The following is a 22,348-nucleotide window of genomic DNA, read 5'->3' on the forward strand; positions in this document are numbered from 1 at the left end:
AAACAAGTACAGCATTTCATCCCTTGCTGATTTTGTAGGTAAATTAACAGTCTGTCAACCTAATCGTAAAAATTAAGAAATAAACTTTAAACAATTTATATCAGTTTATTTGCATTTTATTGAGGGGAATACGTATTTGACCCCCTAGTGACCATTAAGAGTTCTGGTTCCCACAGACCAGTTAGAACATGACCATCAATCCACCCATAGGGTGGGGCTCCAAACCAGATCTGACCTGGTGGGGTTTCCATGATCATGAGAAGGGTGAGAACCTAAAAGGCCTAAAACAACATGACAGGAGTTAGTTGATGATCTCAGAGCAGCTGGAACCACAGTCACCAAGGAAATCCTTTTTAATACTTTACACCGCAGTGGTTTAACATCCTGCAGTAGCCCTGCTTAAGAAGTCACATGTTCAGGCCCACCTAAAGTTTGCCATCAAACAGCTTCATGAAGAGAGTGATTGGGAGAAGGTGCTGTGGTCAGATGAGACCAAAATGGAGCTCTTTGGCACCAACTCAAGCCGTTGGTTTGGAGGCAGAGAAATGCTGTTAATGACCCCAAGAACACCATCCCCACTGTTAAGCACAGAGGTGGAATCATTATGCTTTGGGGGTGTTTTTCTGCACAGGGCTACCTCACCGTGTAGATGGGAGGATGGACAGTGCCGTGTACCCTCAAATCCTGGATGAGATCCTCCTTCCCTCCACCAAGAAGAAGCATATCAAGGCCAATGAGTGGTCCAGTCAGTCTCTGAATCTCAATATAGAAACCATATGAAGAGAGCTGAAGCTCAGAGTTCACAAGCAGCAGATTCAAAATCTGAATGATTTAGAAGTCATTTGTAAAGAAGAGTGGACGAAAATTCCTCCTGATGTGTGCAGAAACCCGATCATCAACTACAAGAAACGTCTGATCTACCTCTGTGCTGCTAATAAGGGTTTTGACACAAAGTACTAAGGAGGATCAAATAATTTTTCCTGCGCTGTAATGGGGAGAAATCTGACTTTTGGTTTCCAGATAGTAGAACGGACAGGAAAAAAGGCTGTTGGTGCTTTGTAGCAGCAATCTGTACTCTAACAAGAGCTCACTTGTGTGTCTTTTATTTTGAAAGTGCATTAAATGCTGCATTTCCAGAGCGTGCAGGCGGATGAATCAATCACTCTGCCAGGCCCACAGCCTGCAGATCACCAGCGCCAGTGAACTTTCTGCTTCCAGGTCGACTTCACCCCGCCGTGGCAGACAGTGACCCCCCCCCAAACCCCAAGGCTGCAGTCCTTCCCTGACCTGCAGCAGCACAAAAAACCCCTTCAGACTGCAGCCGGGACCTGGAAGTCATCACTGATACGGGCAACACTCAGGGAGCGCGGAGGTCATCAATAATGTCTCCATTTACTTAACGCCGACACAAACACCTGCTCATTTATCACGGCTGACACACGTCAGCCTGGCTCATTTCTCACGTCCCAGTCTGCCAGCCTTTGCTGATCTTCATCAGGTCACCTCTGCCACGGGGAGGCCCTCCTCGAGCAGATAAAGACGCAGAAGCCACGCACCGATGGAAGCAAAGGGATTCCTCCTTTTTTATGGGATCGGTGGGGAAACCATGTCTGTGCGGATCCAGGAAATAGATCCGGAATGGGCTTTGATGGTTCAGGAGACATTTTGAAGGAGCCCCGCCCGCCCAAGTGAAAAGATTCACCTGTGGCTGCAGGAGCTGCTCTTCCAGCGTAAATCACTTTAGGGAAAGGACAGACACTCGTGTCAATCAAATCCAATCTAGATCTGCTCAGGATCCATCTGTGTGCTGGTTCAGTCTGGGGAGGGGGGCAGAGCTGTGATGGTCCTTCTAACAACCAGCGACCTGACATAACCCCAGTAGGAAAAATGGGAACATTGTTCATTCTCCCTTTGAATTTAAATCATTTAAACATTTCAAAAAGGACACTAAAACCAGTCGAAGCGGGTTGCTGGAGCCTATCCCTGCTACTGTTGGGACCACATTCACATTTCTGGCTAGGGGCAAATTTTGAGTCACCAATGGACCTACGAAGGATGTTTTTGGACTTGGGAGAAAGCCGGAGTCAGGATTTGAACCAGGACCATCTCGCTGTGAGTGCTGACCACTACACCACAAAAACACAGAGAGGAATTTTTAAAAGAAAACTGTTTTTTAAAAATGATTTTATCTCCAAAATGGGAAAAAATAAAATTGCATAAATTTCCCACCAAGTGAACTTTTTAATGTTTAGGAATTTCAGATAATAAAACACATTGGAGATCATCTTAATCAGATTTTAGAGTTTATTTGAGCCACTCTGTGACAGGAGTGTCTAATCTCAGTCTCTGAGGACTCATTTCCATCCTCTGATCTTTCAGTTTCTCATTGGTGGAAGTCGTGTTTCTGGTCATAAAATGATGGAGGAAATTCTCCTCCCCGTGATCTTCAGCTTCTCTTCTGCTCTCCTGTGATGGTCCTCCACTCCTTTCTCCATCAGTAGGTTTACCTGATGCGTCTGAAGGGCCTTCTCTCTGCTCAGGTGGTTTATTGATTGAAGAGGTCAGAGGTCAGGTTTGGACCTGGGCTGCTTCAAGGTCATGATAAAAAATGTTTTTCCTGGTTGTTTTTCTCTTTTTGATGCTCCTTAAGAAACCTTGTGGCTTAAATTCACACAAAATTTAAGCAAAACTAAAATCCCAAAGTTACAATTTATATGAATTCACTCTTGCATGTTGTGAGATTTAGCAAAGCAAAAAGATTGAAATAAGAGCCATGTACCTTTACAACTTGAAAATATATTTTATGACTTTTATGTTCTTTTTTTCATTGTTCTTAACATATTTTTTGCAAAGCCTTAATGTGATTGAATGTAACAATGCATTATTTTGAAATTTTGAAAAATTGATTTGAAATTTTTAGGCTTTTTGTCACCAAGTTTCCTTTAAAGTTCCGCTCTGATGAACATGTTTTTTGGCGTTTTTAATACGTTCTTGTGGCATAATGGAGAACACATATGGAGAATATTAAGCTTAAAACTGTATTTCTTTATTCATCCAGAAAACTCTGTTTGAAAAAGATTGGATTTGTTCTGCATAAAACACTCGACCCACAAGCTCCATTCTGATGCTTCCTCTTGCAGACAAATAGATCCATGAACGTCTTCATCTTCCTCATCTGAGCTGACATCTGGCTCAAAACTGAACAGCTGGATGGCTCCAATATTGCTCACCATTTTTGTTGCACCACTAATGTTAGGTTGGAGGTGAGGTGGGGCTATAAGCTAGCAGGAGAGTGTAAACAATATGTCCTAGAAAAGGACTTTTATAAATTATATTTGGGAAAAAAACATCATAATCATAATTAAAAGACCACTGGGAACGTTTTTAGAATAGATGGGAGTGGGACTTTAAGGTCCTTTGGTAGTTGGTCAGTTGCATGTTAAAGCCAGTGTCCGCTCCTCAGATAGGATCAGAGTTCCTCCAGCATCATGAGGAACTATTCAGGAACAGGTCTGTTTTCAAAACCCTGTTAATTATTGATGCAGCGCAGAAAATCTGCTGATAAACGTCCTCCACCCAGATCCAACATCCGCTCAGAGAACGGAGGATTTTCTTTCAGTTCTTCAAGCATTTGCTCCTCGTCTCTGCAGTGTTTGAGTCGACAATGAAGGAGGTTCAGACGCGTCCAGACGCGCATCACTCCTATTGGTCTTTTGTTCGCACTCGTCTGAAGAGAACGACAAACGGCATCTCAGTCTGTGGGAGCAAACTTAGAAAAAGTCCTTCCGTTTTGTGGATTTTCTGAAACTAACGGTTTAAGTCAGAGAAAATGAAACCTAAGAACATTTGAAAGGATAAGCGAGTACTATAGCTACAGCTACAACAAAAGCAGAATTTAAGAAGCACAGAGTTAAAGCCAGCAATAAAAATCTCATCTTTGGGACGCCCGCTTTACCGAAAAATCCATTTGACCCTGTTGCGTCTGGAGCGTGCTGCATTCGGCGGGCAGCTGTCCGGTCTCGCTTTGAAGCAGTCACAGCTGCGATGCGGACACAAACTTGGGCGCTGCAGGCTCTCTTGCTGGTGCCCTCCTCCCGCCCGTCTTGTGGCACAGTAGGAGGGTACCACTGAGCTTCCAGAGCGTGCCTCCGTGCATCAATAATAGAGAGCCAGGCAGCGGGGAAACTTAATACCATTCACTACCTAATTAACTAATTGAACAATGAAAGCCTGTAAACTGGCAGGACAAATAACTAATTACCCCTTTTTTTTGCGTGTGTGAACAGAAAGTGCTTGAAGTTTTGAAAATGATGCAGAAAAACCCTCATGGAGTCAGAGTGGGACCCTGTGGATCCACCTGAAGATTGTCAGAGTTTACCGGGAGCACCGCGAGCTCATAAGGAGATAATTTATGCCTACAGGAAGTGAGTCTGACCCATAAGGTCAATGGCGCGACGCTGTAAAGTGAGATGTAAGCCACATACATTAGCGGAAAGTAAAGTGGAGGACAGGGGTGGGAGGTATGGCTCAGACTGGGGGGCAGGGGGGGTTCAGTGGAAAGAAATAGACTCCATTCTTTTTGTAAGTCCTCCCCTCCAGCTGTCACCCCGCTCTTGGTCCCATTGGTGGGGTTGCCACGGTGACAAGAGGCCGCATGTCTTTCGGAAGGGGGGGTTGGTCAAAAGACCCCATTGTTCTTGGGTTAAGCCGTCTTCGACTGTGCCCGTCTGCTTTGGGGGGGACAATACGCCCAACACTCACCTCCGTAGAGGAGTTCAACAATGAAGGAGGGTACAAGTGTTAAATGACGGGGGGTGGAAGGAGAATTTATTTTTAGGTAGAAAATAAATGAAGTCAGAAATAAAACTCAAAAGTAAAGGAAACCAATGTCATCAGTTTTATTCTCTAATGTCAACTTAGTTGGTCAAGTTGGAAGAACTTGTTAAATGCAATTCCTACAAGCTGCCACAAGATGGCAGTGTGGCGCCACTGATGTAACACAGAATCCAGACTCCGGTCGTTTGTCTTTCAGTGAGACTGGAGGAGAAGAGCCAGAAACCTCCGGCGTCCTTCAGCCAAGTGACTGACGTGACGTAAAGGGGAGGCAGTGGCAGGATAGATCGCCGCCATGCATCATTCTGGGAGCCAATTTTCCAATGTGGAGTGAATCAGAAACTCCGTTTGTTACGGCTCCTCTCTGTTCTGCTCTTGACTGATGGATGGAGAAAGTGAAGAGCGGCGGATCTGAATCCATAACGGGCGGAAAAGCAAGGAGGGGGGTTAGGAGTCAATTCACTTCCAGGCACTTGGAGGCGTCCCAAATGTAGACCAGATCAATCACTTATGAGGCAGTTTGTTCCATAAAGGCTGAGAAATAAAACAAATCATCCTGGGAGTCATGAAGAGAAATCTGTCAGAGGTGAGGTGAAGTCAGCACACGGCTCAGACGCTTTGGGCTTGTTCTTTAGAACATCTGGATTAGAGAACAAGTCGCTTCCTTCCTTTTTTTGGGATTCAAATCAGCCTAAACGGCTGAATTTTGACATTTCTTTGAAAGGATGTGAAGTTAAAAAAGGGGGGCCTTCAGTGGGTATCGACTTCCAGATGTTTGATCCAGTTTCTTAGAGGGAGGCTGAGGATGCATCCTCTAAGAAACCGGATCAAAAATCTGGAAGTCGATACCCGCGGCTCTGGCAGAGGCTACAATGTGATGAGCAGGTGGGTGGGTGGGATATTTTTTTGGAAGTCAGTAGTTAGAATCCCGTCAGTCTGTTGATTCCCAGTCAGCGTCTTTCACATAAGGTCAGGGGTGGAGTTGTGCGCCTCCTCTGGGGGGGCAGGTTGGATGGGCGGAGCGGCGCTGCGTCGGCGTCCGCCGGTCCTCCTGCGCGTCTCCCTGATGGCCTCAGGAGAGGTGTGAGGCACCCAGGCGAGCCCCGCCCCCCCAGCGCCGTGCTCGACCTTTGGTTCCTTAGGCTTCTGCGGACGGAGCGCTGCCCTCTGGTGGCTACAGGTTTGAACACGTCCTCAAAGTTGAAGTCAGCCTGCCAAGGAGCAAGGCCTGCCTCGCCCACCCCCACCCCCTCCTCCTGAACGCCGGAGCTGTTGGGGGGGCCCTCAGCGACCTCACCAACCAGCACCGCCTCCTCCGTGCAGTCTGGAAGCTCTCCGCCCCGCATGCCGTCAGATTTTGCACTTTCGTGGGGCTGCGGTTTCCCAGAGGAACAAAGATCTTCACCGTCGGCGCCCGGCGCTCCGGGTTCAGGGAGCTGGGATGGAAGTTCCCACGAATCCTGAAAGACGGAGGTGCTTGGGTCCTCAGCGTGCACGTCCTGAAGATCCTGGCTGTCGGGAACGCTGACCTTCCTCACCTTCGGTCCTCTTCTGCCTCTAAGCTTGCAGACAACGGCGTTCGTGGCAGATTCTGGGGTGTTTTCCACCGCCGCATCGCTCGCCTCTGTGGCGGCGTCTGCCATCTCAGGCTTGACAGGACTCTCTGTCCAGAAATGAGGACACAACTATTTTAGGTCATCTAATCTCACAACCCACCAACGGCACACACACACACACACACACACACACACACACACACACCCACACACACACACACACACACACACACAACCAACACCGCAGCAGATCTTACCGGAGCAGCTCACAGCTGGAGGTCGGCCGCTGAGGGACAATCTCTCCCTGATGGGACTCAGACTGGGATTCTTGGAGGCGTACGCACGGGAGCCGTACAGGGAGCGGTCCACGCCTTTGTTCCACTTACGGGTGGAGGTCACCTGGAGATCGGCATTAGTTGAGATCAAATTGCTGCACTAACTCCATTTCCCGGGTTGAATAAACAGGCGGTTAAGCCCTGATCCAACACAGAAAGTTTCAAACAATTAAAAGTGATTTTCCATTTTCATTAGAAAGCAGCAAAAAAAAAAAAAAAAAAAAAAATCAAAGGACTAAAAATTAATAATTTAACTTTGAAATACATGTAAAAGTCAGTCCATTACTTCTAATTGCCCACAATATCAAACCCAAGTGAATCTTCAAACCAGCGGTCCATAGAAATGGGCTCCTGCTCAGAAGAACTGCAGCTCAGTCATTCAAGTTTAAAAACCATTTCAGGAAGACTCTTACTTTGAAAGAAAATGGGAATTCTTAGAAGTTTCTGGTGTGGCTTTCATCTGTTTGTTCTGATGACAAACGGCTACAAGGATTCAGAAATCAAAGTTTGCAGTAACATTTTTTGATGAAAGCTTTTTTTTTTCTTAAATCACAAAAACTAAAGTTTTAGAAATCCCAAAAGCGAGGTTGTTGGACAAGGTTCCTTCTAATATTTCTTACCTTCACTCAATGCTGCATTTTTTTGGTATTTTGAAAAGAATTCATTTTTGAATAGGAAAATTCATTTCTGGTTTCCAGCAGTCATTTACTGTGTTAGCACAAAGACCAGTGCTTTGCAGTGAACCTGGATGAGCTCCCGTGGTGAGGAAGACGCAGTCACATGACGAGGCCTGATTGATCATCACGGCCAGAACATGACTCATTGGGGACAAGAGTCGTTTTATTTAGAAGGTTCTAGCATGTGAGAACCTTCATCACATCAAGAGGAGAAGTAAAAGGTGACGTTTTCTAACGGCAAAGTGAAGATCTAATAAATATGAACCTTTGACATCGACTGAATCCACAGTGTTCTGAAGATGAAAAGGTTGACGGTTTATTAAGAAAATACATTCAAACACTTTTTAGTGTTTAAATTGTTCAAGCCCAATGCATTGTGGTCTATATCCACCAATCCAGTGAGCCTTGATGCACACTGGTTTGTCACAGACTTCTGGGAAATTTCTAGGGCACTGGATTTATGGAATTGTAGATTCAGACGGCAAGTGAAGGAGTAGTGAAGGAAGTCGGACAGAGCCTCAGAGTTTCCTTAAGGCTAATGCGGCCATCTGACGGTCATGAAAATGGAACGTACCACTGTTGTGCGGCTGGTAAGTGGGTGCATGTGGCGCAGTGAGACCATCCCTGCTGCGTGTCGCCTGCTTCATCCTTACTGTGTTTTAGAAGTGTTCACTACGACCGTGCACATGCCCGCAGACAAAAACATCCATAACATTTTCTCACAGACATCTAGGACTTTGATGTTTCCTGCACAGGTTTGCCTGCTTTCTGCCTGCAGACAAACCGTATCCACCCGTAACTAAGGCTTAAGCGGCTGACACTTAATTCAGCGTCTCCAATTGCCTAAATTAATATTTCAACTAAAAGAAACCATTTCAGTGAAACTATTACACATGATAACAGCCATTTTTTAGGCTGAAAGGAAAGTATTTGTTCTCCCACTAATTATTCTTATTTGTCAGGCAGAAATCTTTCTTCCATTTAAATAACATGGTGATCTAAGATGGCACATAAGTTTGTCACAAATGTAGACGAATATGATTCTTTAGTTTTAAACTGAAAAAAAAAAGGCTGCAAATTCTTTCAGCATCTTTTCGTTTTTTCTGTCTCCTAAATAGAGACTTCCTGCTGCATCTACTTCCTGTTTGTTTCTTATGTTGCTGAAAACATTAGCTTAAGTTCATTTAGACGTGTTTGGCGTGACACACAACGAGGTCACGTGTTAGCAGCGTGTGGCGTTAAGAGTGGGCGTGTGAATTTGATAACCACCGGTCAATACTTTTGGAGTCAAATTTGTTTTACATATCAAATGCAAAAAGTTCTATTTATTTCCACTCCTGAGAGTCTTGAAACAACGACAGTGTTTAACGAATTCCGTGTCACATGATGTTGGCAGCAGACGTCACTGACTGCACAGCCAGCAGCGTTGCAGCAGAATGGAGGGCCAAAAGAAACGGGTTGTTTTTTAACCACCTACAGCTAAAGCTAATGCCACATTACCTTTAGTGATGTCAGTCTGTAGTAAAGCTGCCCCATATGGCAGCTAAACTAAAAGCAGCTCATCTCCAAAGCTAAATATCACCAGAAAAAGAAGCTAGCTTCAAAGCAGCATGCGCCCCCTGCTGTCCATCACAAGACACTGCAGGAGGGAGTTATGAAAGCCAAAGGACAGGTGACGGCTCGCTTTAGCTTTCCATAACTCTTCAACCGTTTATGCAGTTATTGCAATTCCAGCGGATTCTGACACGGAGAAAAGCGGCTTTGTGCTGATGAGCGACACAGAAGCGAAGTGTTCTCACGGTCAGCTGATTCTGTTGGGGAGAAGAGCGGCTTCAGTTCCGGTAGGTCAAAGAGCTGCGTTACATCCCTGCCGTTGGCAACATCTCCGACGTTAAAGGCTTAGCTGTGAGTGATTATAGTTAGAGGGAGAGCGGACAACCACTGATCTGCCCACTGTTACCATCCAAAACTGAAAAAAACTATTATAATTTATAACTGCAGCAAATGATGGACAGAAGTACGAGCTGGAGGATGTCATCCTCATCCCGTTTTCTTTTGACAAACATTCAAGTTTATGTGCTTATGAGCAAACAGGGACGGCTTCGTTTCTAGAATGTTATCATTTAAAAGTCAAGACGCGGGTTTATATCAAGGCTATAAATCACACATTTAGATGAAATGGAGTTTTTAATAAATATGCAAACAAGAGTACCATACATTTGTGGTTTTCTTTTGAACAGAAAATGTGGACACTACCTATCCAGTTTTACTGAGTGTGGAAAATGTCTGAATTTAATCAGTTTAATAAATGTTCTCGGGTAAAGAGACGCCACGGATGGTTTAAATGCAAACGGCCTCCACTGAAAGTCGGGCATGAAGCTCAGACATCACCTCAGTGCTCCGCTTATTTCTGCAGATTTCTCAGGAAACCGAGTAGAGGAGAACCCAGAAGCTGCAGACTCAGCGAACTCACCTTCAGCCTCCCACTGGCGGACTTGGCAGCAGAGCGCGTTGACCTCTTTACAGGTTCGCTCTCCTCTGGCTGCTGGAGGAACACAGACACAGGGTGGGGATGCATCACACCGACCTTTAGCCAAACACCATCTACCTCACATTAAATAAAAGCCTTTAAAAAAAAGATTCTGCTCAGTTTGGGAGGAATTAAACCGCATAGATCATCTAATGACTTAGAAATTATTTCTAAAAGCCAACTGTGTCTGACAGTGGGGATTTCTACAGAGGAGATCAGAACAGAAGTGGATTAGGGCGTAGTTGCAGACCTTTCTCTTTCTTCTGGAGCGTGGAGCCTCACTGCTGGCCTTCAGTTCTGTGGCCGCCTGCAGAAAAGAAAACGGCTCAAACTTCCAAACACAGGACCGCATGACAAATGACTATGGCAAGAGTGGGGGCAGGAAGTGGAGCTAACCTGTGTGTTCTTGCATGGAGGAGGAGCTGAACCATCAACTCCCTCCTTTTGCGGCTCGTCTTCTGGCAGGAGTTCATCCAGGACACCCGTGTGACACGATGTGTTAGAACCAGCACAGAGATCTACAGAACAGCAACAACAAACAGAAAGAACAGCATTAAACCCAAAACGGGTCACTAACAAATCTTTGGACTGGAAAGGTTCCTTCCTGCTAAAGAATGTGAACGGAACCAGCTGGACAGAAACTTTAGTCTTCTGATTGGCTGCAGGGTGTCCATTAAAAAGTGATCATGGACACCTCAAAAAGAGGTTCCCTGAAACACTTCTATTGCACTGGCCTTAAAGCCAGTTGGTTACCGGGGCAACAGAAACTCTGAACATGGGAGGGAATACTCTATTCCACAATTGACCCCAACAGGAAGGCAGAAGAAAAGTTCTCTGTCCTTCACATCCTCCTATGATGTAGATGCCAGTATCTCCATCAATATTTATAATCAACAGCCATTAGTTTGAACAATGTCGTCGTCTGTCTTTCAATCGCTTGATACAGAGTCAATATGTGTTTATAATAACTAGTTTGATTATTACTTAAAGAAAGAAATTGTTTGTTTGTTGAGACACATTTAATGATCAGAGTTGATGGTAGATATTTCTTGTAATCAAAGGGATCCAGGAAGCAACCAGTGGACTCTGTTGCTTTAAAAACAAAACAAAAGCTTTTGCTTCATCATCTGGACAAAAACAAGCGATAAGAGGTGAACTTTCCCTCTGAAATGATGCTTTGGATCTCTTGACATGACGCAAAGCGAGGTCGGTGCAGGCTCGGCAGGCGTTACCATGACAACGCCGCGCATCACATGGGTTTGTGGAAAAACTTGTTTAAATGTAGAAAATAAGTACTAATAATCGATTTAATGTTTCTTTTGTAAGTTAGCAGACGTTGCTTCTGCAAAGTCCATTAATTTCTGGTAATGGACATCTTGAAAGACATTATCTCAAACAGGAATGCGATATTTTGCAAAATCAAAGCATTCTGGTAGAATTTTTACTTCCTTTAGAAGAGTCTTGTGTGCACAGGACTGAATTTAGAGTAAAGCATAACTGTAGAGAACATAATAGGAACGTGAAAGTCATTGTTTAGTCAAAACCACAGCAAAAAAACAAAAACAAAGATTGAACGATATTAAATTGAAAGCAGACGGGGTCGGGAGCCGTGAGAGCATCTTACCAGGCAGACTGTGAGACAAATACTCTTCATGGAAAGCGGTGTCCAAATTCAGTGGCTGGGTGTCAAAATCATGGTCTGAAAATATCAAATGAACAAAAACAAAAGGTCACAGAGCTGAAAAGACACACAAGAGGAATTCAAGAGAGTTTGGTAATAACCTGGATGGCTCGTCGGTGCAGAGTCCGTCTCATCCAACACAGGAAAAACGATCTAAGAGCACAAAAACACTGGACTTTAGGGCATCCAAATACTCGGATATTCACAATCTGTTCCAGAAGCATTGAATAGATATATTTGCGATATTCCAAGTTGCTCGCTAGATTGGCGAGTATAGACCACAATGCATTTGAACAATTTTTGCAAAAGAAAATGTATCCAAGCATATTTTTTAAAAAATAAACCAACGTTTTATCATGTGTAGAAAAATCTGAACACAGTGGATTCATAAATAGTTGTAAAATACTCATATCAATTTCATTTTCACTTTGTGAAATTGGTGATGTCATATTTACCCTTTAAAAAATAATAATAAAGTAGGGAACATGGTGTCCCAAATGCTTTTCAAATCCAGGGCGCTGCATAGTTCCACACGATCTAGTTTTTAAGTATTTAGGGAGGGAATTCAATGCAAATATTGCTCTAAAATGACAAAATAATGTAGGATTCTAAGCATGTAAACTAAACAAACTGTAGGGGCTACTGTCAATAGAAGTTCATACATTTTCAAATCAAAGCTAAAAAGTGTTCTATAGATAAAAAAAGACAGCGGTTCAGTTTACTGAAATAAGTTTGGAATTTCTATCAGATTTATTGGCCAAAAACAGCCTTGGAATTGTGTCTGTTACGTTTTTTTATTCTGTTCTCTTGTTCCGAATAAAATGTATAAATGATGGAGATTATATAAATATTTCAATTTTCCTACATGCAGTAAAGAAAACCAGCTTTCGAAATAAGCGGTTATCCTGTTGTCCGAGACAACCAGATTTCACGGAGGACAATCAGAAATGAACCTGATGGTTGTCCGTGTGACAACCTGGTCTTTTATTCAACATTTTGGTATTTTTCGACTATTTTTCAAAGTTTTTGGGAAACCCACGTTAGACTTTTTAAGATAAAACCGAGTGTACACGAACGATGTCGTGTGACTTCCGAACGAACCGAGCACGCCCGAAGACGTGAGCGGCATCAGCCTCAGCAGACTGAGTCGGACGTTGATGATGACACATCCCTTGAGGAACTTGTCTGAACTGACTTGTCAAAAATGACAACATTGCACCTGAATGTCTTGTTTAAAAGATCAGGGATATTAGTCTTTACTGCTACTGCAGCGCACAACGTAAACATGGGATCATTTACACAATAGATGTTATATAATATTATAACTTTTCATCACATATAAATATTACTTTATATTTGAAATGCTGTACCACGTAGTCCCAGTCCATACAAGTTTTCTAAATTTTAAAAATACTCCTTAGGTTACAGTATTTGTTAATGTAATCAATTTTCTGATATATTATAGGGTAATACAAAGTATTTTCATTTGACCGCAACAGTATTTGATTTACATGGCAATACTTTGTGTTACCAGATGCTTCAATATTTAGTAAAATGTTTGTTTTTAATATTTAAAGAGTTTTTTAAATGTCCATCATAAGAGGCAGTTCATATTAGATGTATAGAAGAAATAAAGATGACATCTTAGTAGGTTTTGTTGCTGTTGAATATTGGTATCGAAGGACAACCTAATGTTTCTTGCCATTTTTTCCCCCTTTTTTCTAACGCTGAAAACACAAATGTAGCAACCATTCAAACCTAACAGATATTAAGAGTCGAGGTTGGATCTGTGAATTGACTGGGATCCAAAGTCCTGTAGATTTGCTCTGAAATGTGCGGCTCCGTAAACATTGGGGGGGGGGGTTTCTACCTTTGGGTGTTCGCCTCCTCCGTCATGACCTTCAGGGTTTATTCTGCGTCTGCCAGAATAAACTAGTGTGGGGGAAACTTCAAACTCAGACGGGCTGAGACAGTCCAGCTGTCCCCCCGCTGCCCTCGCTTCGCAGCTTTGGGGGGTCTTCAGCACAGAGCGCAGCGGCACGCCCCCGCCAGGAGTGGACCCCCGTGCTGGAGTTCCACCTTTTTGCAGCGGGGTGCTGGGGGGCAAGTTCTTGTCAAAGAACTCGGGTGAGAGAGGACCGCCGAAGCGCACCTGCTTCTTCACTTTCACCACAGACGGGGTTCCTTCCTCTGTAAAACAGCAAACTTCACAATAAAAGCCTTTCTGCTCTTTGTTCCATCTGAAATCACTCAGGATTAAAGTGTCTTCAAAAACTAGCCACAATACCAAAACTACTTTTTATGAGTCACCAACAGTGACATCAAACAAACTGCTTGTTTGTGCAACTTTTAAATATCCTACAAACAGTTGTATATTTATTACACCTAAGCAAAACAACCAAACCTTTTCTGCAAGCAGTTTTAAGTTGTTAAACAAGCCGCTAACGAAGCCCCGCGGTCCTGAAAACAGCGCGGCACAAAAGCACGGCGCGCTGAAGTACAAACATACGGAGATGAAAGGCTGAAGCCTCCAGACGGAGCCTGTTTACCTGTGGGTTTAGGATCCTGCAACAAAGGCAGAGAGGAGATGAGGAAGGGCGAGGTCTGCTGTGATGATGAAGCAGCCGCAGGATCTGCAGAGGGGGGCGGGGCAGGGCTTTGGACCCGACACACAGCCCCCTGTTAGGAGAAAACACAAACTTTACCATTTGGATTCATATCCGAGCGGAGATTCTTGTTGAATTAGACATTTGTGATCTCTGTCCAAACATTTCACAATAAAAGAACTTCCCTTATGTGGTGACATTTAATATTCAAAACAGCCGTTTGAGGGATTTTTGAAATTTATTTTGGGAAGAGTATATGAATCATTTCAGCTCTCCAATGTCGAGTTAAAGAGCATAATAATCTCATGTAGAAAGAAATAACTTTTACAAACTTCCCCTGAGGCTCAATTTAGGTCAGTTAAGCAACAGACGCCAACTTGATGCAAAGTAAGTCATATAGAGCAGTGTTTTTCAACCTTTTTGGAGCCAAGGCACACTTTATCCTTGACATAAATCCTGCGGCACACCAGCATCCAAAAATTAAAAAAGGAGAAACTCCACAATCTCACCGGCATTTTGTGATAATTTTGGAAGAAAAAGCTGGAAGTTGCAGCTGTTATTCTAAAAGAAGTCATAAAAGTTAAGTTAGTTGTGAGTAAAAAAAAATTCAACAGAATTATTTGACATTTTACCCTGGTAGTTGTTTTTTCCTTTAGTTTATTAAAATGCAATTTTATGTAACCTCACAAAAAAAACAAAATATATTCTTTCTAAATAGTTATTAATTTATTTAAAAATATTTCTTTCAATGTTGGTGCAAAAGCAACTGTAATTTTTTTAATAATTATATGATCAGAATATGTTTGATACATTTTACACAACAAAACTAACATTAAATTTAGGTTTTCTGTAGCTACACCAAAAGTGAAAATTTTGAAGTCTTAATCAAAGATGAAGTCTTTGAAAACTTGAACAAAAATGTTTTATCTCTTTTTAGATGATTGAATTGTTTCAATTTAGTTTAATTGTGTCTGTTGAACACTTCACCTTAATCCTGTTTTTAAATGTTGTTATTATTTCTTCTTAAGTTTAACATATAAATATTCCAGACATTATTAGAAAAGTATTTCAGTTAGACTGATGACTTGGACCAAACTCTGGGATGTTTGATGTTAATAAACACAAACCTTGAAGGAGAACTAAACTGTTGACCTCTGATTTCATCAAAAGGAATTAAAAACTGGTTTATGTGTGTTCGTTGTGGTTCCAAGACATTTAACAGGGAAGAATCATTGTATGCTGAGACGCTGTCACTTTAACCCAATGCATCATGGGAGATGTTGTGCAAAAACTGCTGCCAAACGCAGACAGACTCACTTCTCTGAGAAAACGGTTATAGCTGCAGCTAAATCGCGGTACCGTCATTCTTATCAAAATGTCTTTAATAGAATCAAATAAACACAAAGAAAAAAGTATTTTATGATCTTTCATATTCCTAACTACTCAGTGTTTTATCAGGGCCTGTTTGGAAAAACAAAGAGCTGATATCCTGGAGATGGAAAATGCTTTTAGCTCAGTGAATGAGGGCAATTTCCCACGGCACACCTGACCATCTCCCACGGCACACTAGTGGTTGAAAAACACTGACATAGAGGACGTGATTTAATGCTATTCCCATTATTTCAACTTGTCCATTATTAATTTAGTGTTGATTTTATTTGCATAAGGCATCATTATTCTATTAATAATAATATTACTAAATTCTTATTTATTCTGTTTCCATGTTCAACATGAACTGAATAATATTTAGCTGATCTCCATTTTCCTGCTTTAGCTAAACTTGTTTGCTAATAACTTTTGTATTCATTTTTAAAAATATTTTTCAGATTTTGAGGCCTTCCTACTCCTAATTATTAGCCATTTTAGCTTTTAGTCTTTCTGTTATCATAACCATAGTTTGTCTAAACCCAACTTTCCCACATTTTTTTAATTTTTTTTTAGCTTTTAGCATTTTTCAGAATTATTTTCCCATTTTATGGCAATATAAAATAATATATAAAACATCCAGTTATGTCATCAACTAGAAAACTGCTAAATTATCTATTTACCATTGATTTTATTTTTTTGCATAATATCGAATCTTTTGTTTTCAGGATTTAATAGCTCCATTTTTTTGCAGGAACAATGAAAAAGGTGAATCTACTTTCTGTTTATTAATAGATCCATTTCAATCTGTCTACAACTGAGAGGTTAAGTTAATTCTGAATAAATAAATGAGACAAAAACACATCAAATGAATCGGCTTTTTCATTAAGTCTGCAGACAGGCTGTTCAGTTGCACAGAAAAAGCCAGTCGTGTTGGGTCTGTAATCCCGTTCAGCTCAGTTTCAGGATCAACAGCAGAATAAAAACGGCGGGCAGATTAAATGTAAATAAAGAAATTGGGAGTGGAACCGGCACACACGTGTGTAGAGCGTGAGCGTACCTCTTGCTCCTTCGGAGTCGAGTCGGGCAGAGCTCCACACGCCTCTCTAATCTCCAGGCGCCTCCTCTTGCTGGGTGCAGGAGCTGCTGGGGGGTTGTTCTCCTTTCCTTCATTAAGGTTAATCCTGTCTACAAGGGAGGAAATGATAGGTTAGGAAGAAAAAGTGAAGAGATCATTACATATTCATGAGCAGCCGACTTTGGCGTAGCTTGTTTGGAAATTGGAGAAACCACTTTAAAAGTTTGATCAAAGTGGCAGAGATTAGGAGCAGCAATGATGCCATAAGCACAGAAACACAGACTGTTGTTGTGGATGGAGGTTTCTACTGTAGTATTAATCCAGCAGGGCTTTTGAACGGCGCTCAGCACGGGCTCCCCCCAGGGCTGTGTGCTGAGCCCCCTCCTGTTCACCCTGCTGACGCACGACTGCACAGCGAGTCACCCCAGCTGTCTGATCGTGAAGTTTGCGGATGACACAGCTGTGGTTGGACGCATCTCCAACAACGATGAGTCTGACTACAGGCAGGAGGTGGAACATCTGGAGAGCTGGTGCAGAGACAACAACCTCTGCATCAATGGGAAGAAGACCAAGGAGATGATCGTGGATTTTAGGAAGGACAGATGCCCCCCTCCCCCCATTCACATCGGAGGGGACGTGGTGGAAGTGGTTTCCAGCTTCAGGTATCTGGGCGTGCACATCTCCAGCGACCTCACCTGGAGCACCAACACCTCCTGCCTGGTCAAGAAGGCACACCAGCGCCTTTATTTCCTGAGGAGGCTCAAGCGAGCTGGGATGGGGATCCCAGTCCTGACCTCCTTCTACAGGTGTGTGGTGGAGAGCGTCATGACCTCCTGCATCACGGTGTGGCACGGCAGCTGCTCTGCGGCAGAGAGGAAAGCTCTGCAACGAGTGACCAAAGCTGCACAGAGGACTGTGGGCTGCAGCCTGCCGTCCACCACTGACATCTATACGACCAGATGCAGGAAACGGGCCTCTCGCATCCTGAAAGACCCCACCCACCCCTCACACCCTCTGTTCTCCCTGCTCCCCTCAGGCAGGAGACTGAGGAGCATAAAGAGCAGGACCACCAGACTGAGGAACAGTTTCTTTCCTGAAGCAGTCAGACTGCTTAACTCCGGTTGATCACTGCACCCCCCCCCCCCCCCCCCCCCTATGGACAAGAAGCTAATTCCCAAGTGCAATATCACAGGGCTGTGCAATACTTAACATAAAATACTGTGCAATTTGAAAAATACTTCTGTGCAATACTCATCAGGAACCACACCATAACAGACTGATATTTTACTGACATTATTATTGATATATATTATTTATGTCTGAATGTAAACGGCTGGCCCGGGACCAGAGAGCCTAATTTCGTTTTATCATGATAAAATGACAATAAAGTTTCCTGATTCCTGATTCCTGATTCCTGATTTTGGACGTCATTAAGAAGCGGTAGCGGCACGGATCCTGGTGGTCATCCTGTGGCTGTGAGGATCCTCACCCGAAAGAGGATTTCTGCATCCTCCAGGGCCGCTGCCCGGCTCTGGCAGCGCATCAGCGGCCTCCCGCTCCACCACATCCATCAGACTCTGGAAGGAGGCCATCTTCTGCTTCAGAGTGGAGGCCACCAAGGGGCTACCACGAACAATCTGAGAGAGCAGACAGGAGGAGCAAATTCATGTACTCAGTGATACAACACCACACATCACGTTTCTGAAATGCAGGCCAGTGCATCCATCACAAACTCCTGCAACACATTCCAGCAGAGCAGAGCTTCATTTGACTCACGCTAAACGTTTAGCTTCATTATTTAAAAGAAAACAAAACCAGACAGCACCCGCTTCCCTAACTCACTCCACTACGACTTGACAAACGGCCAGAAGAGTGGAAAAAGGAGCAGAAGATCCTCAGGAACTTCTCCCAGCATTCCTTCAACATGTTCTCCGCTGCTCCTCACGTTCTGACTTCTGTGCAGCTGCAGCCAAGTGATTAGAACTACTTCCACTTTAACCCCTTATCACACTAGTGTGAGTGACGGGCTGTCTGCTGGTTTACGCTGCCAGTGCCCTCCTCATCCTGATTGGTTAAAAACAAGCCACTTTGTGCACTAAGTGAGGAGGCCAAACTAGCGGTTGAATTACTGACAAAAACGTTTCCAAATGTCTGTTTTGATGAATCCAAACTTCATTTGGAGGCCGTTCCTAACAGTTTTTTCTTCTCTTTTCTTGTTCAGAAGAAGAGAACACAAATGTTGGATCTGCGAGTATGGATTAAGAAAAGCGCTCCATCAACCTAAAATTGACTCTTGAAGTGAAGAAAAACAAATCTGCAGTGAATGATAGAGAGACAGCAGACCGCTGTTTGAAGTATAGAGTCCCTCATGAGTTAGCTCTGGACCTGAACATGGTTACATTGTTGTTTTGAAATGATTTTTCCTGTAGTTCACTTGAAACACTGCAGAGCCCGTTACCTGATACGGTAAAAAAAAAAAAGAAAAAAAAAAAAAGAATTAAGATCGCTCCCACGAAATAACAATTCATCCATTTCTGTCTATGTATATCCCATGACAATGCATGGAAGACACAAAGGACATTTAGAGGTCGGATTTATTCATTTCCAAAAGCTATAAAGATGTACGGGGTGTGTAAAAGGTCACAATTATTTCGTAGGAACAAATTAGTATTTCTGTTTTACCCATGTCAGGTCACAGGCTCTGTACAACACAAAAGTGCTGTGTGAGGGGGAAAAAAAGAGCAGAGACAGCAGGTATTTACTATAAAAAAAGTACTTTTCTCATTCCATCTGTTGTTGATATATCAGATGCAGAGTTAATGTTAGGATCTTTCAGGGGAAACGGATCCATAAATCAGTCCAACCATTGATTAGAACTGAAAAGATAATGAAAAAATGACAGACAAGTAATCTGTTGGAGCTCCATCCCACGTAGAGATGAAACCTGCTTGGATCCTGTTTTTTTTTGTGTAACAGAGGTTTGTGAAGGAAGGTTTTTAATTGTCAAGAAAGTTCATGCAAATGATGTTACCAAACTGGTAATAAAATGTTTTAGAGCCCAATTTTTCCCTTAAAGTCCTGTTCCAAATCCTCTCATCTATTGTAACAATGTTCCCAGTGTTCTATTATTTATGATTAAGCAATTTGTAGGTTAAATCAAAGAACCGGTTGTTTTCTAGGACACAGTTTCTGCAAAGCGCCAATATTGCATTTCAAATTTGCCACAAAGTTGTGGGTGGGACTGCTGGCACAGGGAAACCCCGCCCCCCTTGCCCTTCCCGTTGCTGAGAGCTCTCAGTTTACACTCTCTCCTGCTAGCTTATAGCCCCTCACACCTCTGACCTAACATTACTGGTGCAACAAAAATGGCTAGCAATATCAGAGCTATCCAGACGTCCAGTTTTGAGCCAGATGTCAGCTTGTACACGGATCTAGTCGTTTAGAAGTGGATGCATCAGAATGGAGCGGAACAGGGAGCTTGTGGCCCATCCAGTACATTTTCTATATCACAAACAAGCTCTTTTTTCCAATACTATTTTTGTCCTGAATCACAAATTTGAATTAGAAAAAATGGCACAAGAATACGTTAAAAACCCCAAAAATAAGATTTTCATCAGAGTTGGTCTTTATTGCGATGAGTTGATCTGCTGTACTCTGACCTTTTGCATGAATTAAATATTACATTACCACTTCTATCAAATCTTCTTGTCTGGATGCAGAAGCAAAGACCCATCCATTCTGCAGCGTCTCACCTCTGGAGTTCGAGAACTTGGTGCAGTCTTCATCTTCTGTTGAGCCATGAACCGGATCAGAGAGTTGGTCTCTGGTGAGCCCCGGACACCAACGCTGGATCTTCGTCTTGCTTTTATCTGAGCGAGACGAGATTTATCTGGAGCAAAAAGGAAAGAGTAGGTAAGTACTTTGTTCTAAATACCAAAAAGAAAAATCTTTTACTTGTCTGGGGTTGTTCCAATACTGATCTTTTTTGAAAACCTACGTGTTCCTTGTGTTCTTTAAAAGTAATGCATTTTGCAGCAGTCTCCTCACCTTGCCGTTGGGATGAAGAGGATGGTGTAAAACTCTCCGTAGAGATGCCAAACTGTTGAGGAGTGAGCTTGGAAAAGTTCAAATTGGATTCACTTAAAACAGAGGGCGTCTTCTCTTTTGAAGAGATCCTCTCCTCCTGATCTCCCTTACAGCCAGCAGCGATCATCTCTACTGTAGCCATCTATCATGGAAATAGAAGATATGTCAGCAGAAGAAGAAACCTTATGATGCATTTCTCACGGTTAAGTATTCTCTATTTCCCCTTAAAATTAAAACATTTTTAATAAGCGGAGAGTAGTAGACCTTTAGATTTGCTTTCTATTTCAAGGAAAGAGGCCATAATAGTTGACAGGTTAGCAAACTGTTTTAAAAGAAGGGAGCAATAAAGTTATTTAAAAAAAGGGGGGTATGCGATCGTTACAAATCTGCTAATAAAAAAAGCCGCTAACAAAACTTGACAACATGCTAACACTTCAACATGTTTACAAACGCTAACTAACTGCACACGACACTTTTATTAAAATTGCGTTACTGTAATTGCGTTACAAACGACGAGTTAAATGCAACTTTAGGATAACAGTCGAATCAATGTTACGACCCGCCTGGCACTTTTGTTTTATGGCTGCCTCAACTTATGTCGAATGAGAACAAGCACTTACCTTTACAGTCAACTTGGACTAAGTAAAAAAAAACTAACTGAAAAAGCTCCCAGTGTTTCGACACATGACCATTTAAATATATAAAGACTAAAAAAGGCAGAAAAAATATTTTCAAAAGAACCTCCTTCGCGACGCTTGCGACAGCGTATTGATCCTTCGTAAACAAAAAGGCAAGAGCCAAACTGTAAATATGCTAAACTTTTATAACATTACAGTTTTGTGTAGTATTGAGTAAAATAATGTACTTCATAACAATAGAATAAGTTCAAAATAAAATAAATAACAAAAATGTGGTGCCCTACGAGCTAAAACGTTGGTAGGATCTAACTTGTGCGAATTTAACGTCTCGGAAAGAACCGGAACTACTTTAATATGAATGGACCAATGGGAATCGAAACCGACGTACCACGTGACGTGACAAGTACTTCGCGCATGGCATGTAGTCAAAAGTAGAATTTTATCTTCGTCCTTCTAAAAATGGACCCAAATGAATTACAATATCAAAGACAAGTGTAGTAACTCCAAAAATGATTTAATTTACAAAATTTAAATAAATCAACGGTTAAAGAGCAATTTTGCAGCTGAATTGGACCTAGTTATTTCAACTCCAGCGCCCCATCTGCTGTTGACTGACTCCACAGACTGCATTTACGAGAGGCTGACACCAAACAGCTGTCAAAAGTTCCAAAGTCTGTTAGATACTGATTTTATGCACAGAGTCAGAACGATCCAACTATATCAACCCAATTAAAATGAGTAAATATTTACTTTATGGGAGCTGCAGCTGTAGGATTATGCAGACCTTTTTCTGTCACACTTATTTCTCACACAGTATGCAAATACAAAAAAAAAAAAAATGAATGAATGAATAATAATAGAAAATAACTTTGATTTTCTGTTAATTCTAGCTAAACTTGATCAAAATGGTTGATTTAGATATTTTATTTCAGGCTTTTTAGACAGTTGCATTAAATCAGTGAG

At 42.4% G+C, this 22,348-nt stretch overlaps 1 protein-coding gene across 3 annotated transcripts; it reads right to left on the bottom strand.

The window, feature by feature from the left end:
• Window positions 1–4,874: 4,874 nt before the first annotated feature.
• Window positions 4,875–21,741, bottom strand: cdca2 (cell division cycle associated 2). 3 transcript variants are annotated; one of them, XM_078952187.1, is made up of 15 exons: window positions 21,368–21,741; window positions 20,709–20,889; window positions 20,414–20,550; window positions 18,151–18,298; window positions 16,644–16,771; window positions 14,162–14,291; window positions 13,483–13,802; window positions 11,714–11,765; window positions 11,556–11,630; window positions 10,328–10,449; window positions 10,182–10,238; window positions 9,875–9,946; window positions 6,647–6,788; window positions 6,372–6,496; window positions 4,875–6,293 (listed from the first exon to the last, which is right to left on the bottom strand). In XM_078952187.1, the coding sequence occupies exons 2-15, from the start codon at window positions 20,887–20,889 to the stop codon at window positions 5,784–5,786; spliced, it is 2,199 nt and encodes a 732-aa protein (XP_078808313.1). In that variant the 5' UTR covers window positions 21,368–21,741; the 3' UTR covers window positions 4,875–5,783. The 3 variants fall into 3 exon arrangements, with proteins under 3 accessions (XP_078808313.1, XP_023814479.1, XP_023814477.1); XM_023958711.2 differs by having other exon boundaries at window positions 4,875–6,496; window positions 9,875–9,943; XM_023958709.2 differs by having other exon boundaries at window positions 4,875–6,496.
• Between the last annotated feature and the right edge of the window lie 607 nt (window positions 21,742–22,348).

Source organism: Oryzias latipes, chromosome 9 (genome assembly GCF_053564925.1).
Source record: "Oryzias latipes strain Hd-rR chromosome 9, Olatipes_Hd-rR_3.1".
Lineage (NCBI taxonomy): Eukaryota > Metazoa > Chordata > Actinopteri > Beloniformes > Adrianichthyidae > Oryzias > Oryzias latipes.

Excerpts from the sequence above, each read along its gene's own strand:
- cdca2 (XM_023958709.2), bottom strand. The coding sequence starts at position 20,889 with ATGGCTACAGTAGAGATGATCGCTGCTGGCTGTAAGGGAGATCAGGAG. Across the intron at positions 13,803-14,161 it reads GCAGGATCCTAAACCCACAG|AGGAAGGAACCCCGTCTGTG; the intron begins GTAAACAGGCTC and ends GCTGTTTTACAG. Across the intron at positions 6,497-6,646 it reads TCCAGCTGTGAGCTGCTCCG|AGAGTCCTGTCAAGCCTGAG; the intron begins GTAAGATCTGCT and ends ATTTCTGGACAG.